The sequence below is a fragment of the Phalaenopsis equestris genome, unplaced genomic scaffold (assembly GCF_001263595.1).
Source record: "Phalaenopsis equestris unplaced genomic scaffold, ASM126359v1 Scaffold211871, whole genome shotgun sequence".
Classification (NCBI taxonomy): Eukaryota; Viridiplantae; Streptophyta; class Magnoliopsida; order Asparagales; family Orchidaceae; genus Phalaenopsis; species Phalaenopsis equestris.
This window is the reverse complement of record NW_018230843.1, coordinates 1-4,684: the sequence shown is the minus strand read 5'-3', so window position 1 is coordinate 4,684 and position 4,684 is coordinate 1. Positions and strand designations below refer to the sequence as shown.

At 38.6% G+C, this 4,684-nt stretch overlaps 1 protein-coding gene across 1 annotated transcript; it reads left to right on the top strand.

Annotated features, from left to right (window-relative positions):
• Positions 1-41: 41 nt before the first annotated feature.
• On the top strand, positions 42-3,345 carry LOC110036859 (U-box domain-containing protein 10-like). The gene is made up of 4 exons (XM_020741411.1): positions 42-715; positions 1,340-1,456; positions 1,556-2,002; positions 2,093-3,345. The coding sequence occupies exons 1-4, from the start codon at positions 404-406 to the stop codon at positions 3,164-3,166; spliced, it is 1,950 nt and encodes a 649-aa protein (XP_020597070.1). The 5' UTR covers positions 42-403; the 3' UTR covers positions 3,167-3,345.
• The last annotated feature ends 1,339 nt before the right edge of the window (positions 3,346-4,684 follow it).

Below are 4,684 nucleotides of genomic sequence, written 5' to 3'. Positions count from 1 at the left end.
TAAAGCATAAAATTCGAGTGGCTTCCTTTACAATTGCCTGTTCGTACCGCGCAGCGGATCGGCAGTCATCTCCCCGCTCACGTCGTGCCCGTCTCGAATCGGGATACTCGCACAGGCGCTTCCCCCGCTCCAGCATTCGTCCAATATTCCTCTTATCAGATTGGAAAGAATCCGTGGACTATTTCTCTCGCCGTCGCGCCTTCAAATTTCAGAGCGAGTCGTGCAGCCTCGAAGCCATCTGTATTCCTCTGTTTTTTTTATCTGTCCTTCTCCTACATCTCCTCCGGTCAAAATCTTACCTTTACCTAGTTCCAGCCGTGAAGCCGGCTGATTTTTATATCTATGAGGTGTGGGCAGGCTCAATCTCTTATTTTTTTGCAATTGAAGTTAGTAGTTTTGCCCAATGGCGTCCACACCGGAGGCCGCGGTGGCGGCCGAGGGGCTGCTAAGCCTCGCGCGCGAGCTCGCTGCAATGGGCGACGCTGTGGCTGCGGAAAGCATCCGGCTGGCGCGCAAGGTGTCGCTACTTATCCATCTCCTTGAGGAAATTCGAGGCTTTGTTACGAGGAGTGGTGGCAAGTCGCCGGGCGTGTCGACTTCGTCGGCGGTGAACTCGTCCTGGTCTTGTTTGGCTGATATGGCGCGTGCCCTTGAGGCGGTAAAGAGGTTTTTGTTGATTGGCAGCCGGAAGAGTTCCGGCGAGAGTTCAAATGCGGTGAGTCCTGTGTTTGATTTTCTTGGTGATTGTTTCAAGCTTGTGCGGATTAGGTGTTTGATGATATGACTCTGTCGTTATAGTTTCGATTTGGGATATGTGGTGAGAGCTCTTATGATCCATTGGGTTTAAAGATAAAACCTTTAGTTTGTTTTAGCAGAAAATTATAATTTAAAGTTACTTCTGTTGGTGGAAATTGCTTGTCAATGCTATCTGTGATGCCATGTTTATTGAATTTCTCTTATGATCCATTGGGTTTAAAGATAAAACCTTTAATTTGTTTTAGCAGAAAATTATAATTTAAAGTTGCTTCTGTTGGTGGAAATTGCTTGTCAATGCTTTCTGTGATACCATGTTTATTGAAATTTCCCTCAGAATGTTTTTTTTTTTAAATTTTTTTTTTTTTTTTTTTTTTTGGCCATCATCATTCCTAGTTGATAAACTGTTTCATCTTTAGTTAAACTTAGTTTAGATTATTTTCTGTTGTTTGTGGATTTAGGATTCATTCAAGACATTTTCGCCTCTTGCAATCTCATTAATCTCTCACCTGACTACCGCGACTGATTTGATTTCCAACCCCTCACTGTTGAATGTTATTAATCAAAATAAATTTATGTGATCAAGGATTTGGCGGCCAAGAACATGGTGATCCAATACCAGTATGTGACATGGCAGCTGGAGAAAGTACTAGGAAATATTTCTTACGAGCATTTTGAAATATCTGATGAAGTTCAGGAGGAGGTATAAACTCAAAATGGTTGCACTATCTTATAGTTGCTTCTGTTATTTCAGTAATTTTATCATTTTATGTTGCCTGAGTTGGATGCCTTATGCTTCCAGGTTGAACTGGTGCGTGCACAACTGAGGAGGGAGACCATGAAGGATGGAGCGGAGAATCTGATTGTTTTTAAAGAGATTCACAATATGCTCTCCCCCGCACTTTTTGGAGAATTTAAACGGCACAATTCGTTTAAGTTTGAAGCACCACAGGACGATAAAAATGGCATTGTTGATCATGGACTTAGGGACATGGTGATACTTCTTGCAGAAGTCAATGGAAAATCTGATTTTGATGCTGCGAGGATGACACTCAATTTGATGGATGGACTTAAAAGGACCAGCCATGCTGATCTTCCTAATATTGAGAAAGCTGAAACCAAGTCAAGTAAATTAGGAAGCAGCACAGTAGAAGATGAAAGACGTGATTCTCCGGTGATTCCAGAAGACTTCCGTTGCCCTATATCTCTTGAACTTATGAAAGATCCTGTTATCGTTTCCACAGGACAGGTATGTTAGAGATCTTACCTTTTAATATTGAAATCAACCAGCTTTTTCCACGTGGTAATTCAAAAATTTCATCTTTTGTTGGACTTGCAGACTTATGAGCGTTCCTTCATTCAGAGATGGATAGACTGTGGCAATAGAACATGTCCCAAGACTCAGCAAAAGCTCCAAAACCTTACACTAACTCCAAACTACGTGTTACGAAGTCTAATCATGCAGTGGTGTGAAGCTAATAGCTTTGAGCAGCCGCACAGATCAACGGGCGGACGTATGAGAAGCAACGGAACATTTCACGAAATCACTGGTGATAAAAGCCTGATTAATTCCCTCATTGCAAAACTTACCAGCAGATCAATGGAAGAGCAGAGATCAGCTGCTGCTGAAATCAGATTACTGGCGAAAAGAAGCACAGACAATAGGATTCTTATAGCAGAAGCTGGAGCCATCCCAGCTCTTGTTGGTCTCCTATGGCTGGATGACCAGAAAACACAGGAGCATGCAGTGACATCCCTCCTCAACCTTTCTATATATGATCATAACAAAGAAGTAATAATGCTAGCTGGAGCAATAGCTCCTATTATTCAAGTTCTTAAAAGTGGAAGCATGGAAGCAAGAGAAAATGCAGCTGCTGCTATCTTTAGTTTGTCACTTATTGATGAGAACAAAATAACTATTGGTGGGGCACCAGGTGCCATTGAAGCACTGGTAGAATTGCTTGAGAGCGGAAGCCCGAGGGGGAAGAAGGATGCTGCAACAGCTCTTTTTAACTTGTGTATTTATCAGGGAAACAAATTACGAGCTGTGAGAGCTGGAATTCTGAGACCTTTGATTAAGATACTTAAGGATTCGATGACCTGTGGAATGCTGGATGAGGTGCTGACCATTTTGTCTGTTCTTGTAAGTCACCAGGAAGGGAAGGCAGCGATAGCTAAAGCTAATACAATCCCACTTCTAATAGACCTGTTGAGAACTGGGCAGCCACGCATCAAGGAGAATGCAACAGCTATACTGCTTGCTCTATGTAAGAAGGACTCTGAGAATTTAGCTTATATAGGCAGGCTTGGTGCTGTTATACCTTTAACAGAGGTTGTGAATAGTGGCACAGAGAGGGCGAAGCGCAAGGCTAGTTCTCTTCTTGAGCACCTGAAGAAGCTGCAGATTCTCTGAATAAATTTTTCTCATGGGGAATATTCAATAAATTCCTCCTGTGCATATCGAAATGAAACTATAAGCTTTTATGTGAATGAAATGCAACTTTGTTTGATTTAGCGGTTGATTTTAAGGTAAATATCTACTGCTTTCTGCACATTTATTTCATTCATTGAGAAATTTGTCCAAAGCTTTTTTCTGTTGAACATGCTTTTTTATTTGTTGTATTTCTATTATTGCTGTAAAAAGCAGTGTTTCTTCTTCATCCATTTTATTCCTCACACTTGATCTTATTTGCTCTGATGAAATTATTTTTCTGAACAACTGCGTTAGAAGTCTCTTTCAGCATTTTCTCATTGGATCTGCATCATGAAACTTTTTGCATTGAAGGATTTATACGAGGGGTTTCTGGTGCTAGAATTTTTAGATTCTTGGATTTACTAGTACAACTTTATGATGAGATTTATTCAAAAATTATATCAGAGATCATAATTTGAAGTACAAACTTTAGTTTTTGTAATGATTAGTCACTTTGGATACAAACTAGAAAAAACTTACAATTCAAATTCAAACAATAATTTAAAGTTATTAAAATCTGAAATATCATAAAAAATTTTAGAATGAATAACTACCACATAACTGTTTAATAATTAAAAATATTTCCCAATTGTTAGCTCTACAATATTTCTCTAATATGTTCTGCAGTTACAATTTCAATCTCCAAAACAACTTCCAATTTCAGCCAGCATGGAAATATGAAGTGTTTTTCAAGTTATCTAGCTAGAAAAGCAAGATACCACAATTATTGTACTCCCTATGTGGGTCAGGTCAATCTGTATGGCAATAAGCAGAATCAATGCAAATACAAAATGATCTATAAAACACTCAATAATTTCATACAAATAACCTTAATTTATGGCTGCACGCAATTGCCATTATTGCATATTTTATCATGATTGTGTATAATTATAACCTTAATTTCTTTTTTATATTAGACAACTTCCCTTCCTCCCTCTCTCTCTCTCTCTATAAAAACATTATCATGATTGTGTATAATTATAACCTTAATTTCTCTTTTATATTAGACAACTTCCCCTCCCTCCCTCTCTCTTTCTCTTTCTCTCTCTATAAAAAACTAATTTTCAGGCAAGCCAAAAATACAATAAATTATTTAAACAAGTTTTTTGTCTTAAAACAACTTTATTCATCAAGATTGAAAAAGTTAAAAATTGTGTTGAAGATTTGAAGTTACCCAAAACTTGAAGATATCTAAAGAAGCGCCTTGTCGAGTCCCCAAGAGAGAGTCTTCTATACTTCACCCAAGAGATTTCCTGATGAATTTGGCTTTCATATGAAACTTTATAGAAGTTAGCAAATACCTGGATAACTGTCAATTAAAGGTTTGCCTACGTCATAGCAAGGCCTTTTTTAAGACTTTTTTTTAATATTTTTTTTTGTTGAATCAGAATCCATCTGGGATTTACACCCCGAAAATTAAGCTGAAAACAAGAGAGAGAGATAGAGGAATGAACAGTA

Coding starts and splice junctions, on each gene's coding strand:
- LOC110036859 (XM_020741411.1), top strand. CDS start 404: ATGGCGTCCACACCGGAGGCCGCGGTGGCGGCCGAGGGGCTGCTAAGC. Junction 1,457..1,555: donor CTGATGAAGTTCAGGAGGAG/GTATAAACTCAA, acceptor TTATGCTTCCAG/GTTGAACTGGTGCGTGCACA. Junction 2,003..2,092: donor TTATCGTTTCCACAGGACAG/GTATGTTAGAGA, acceptor TTGGACTTGCAG/ACTTATGAGCGTTCCTTCAT.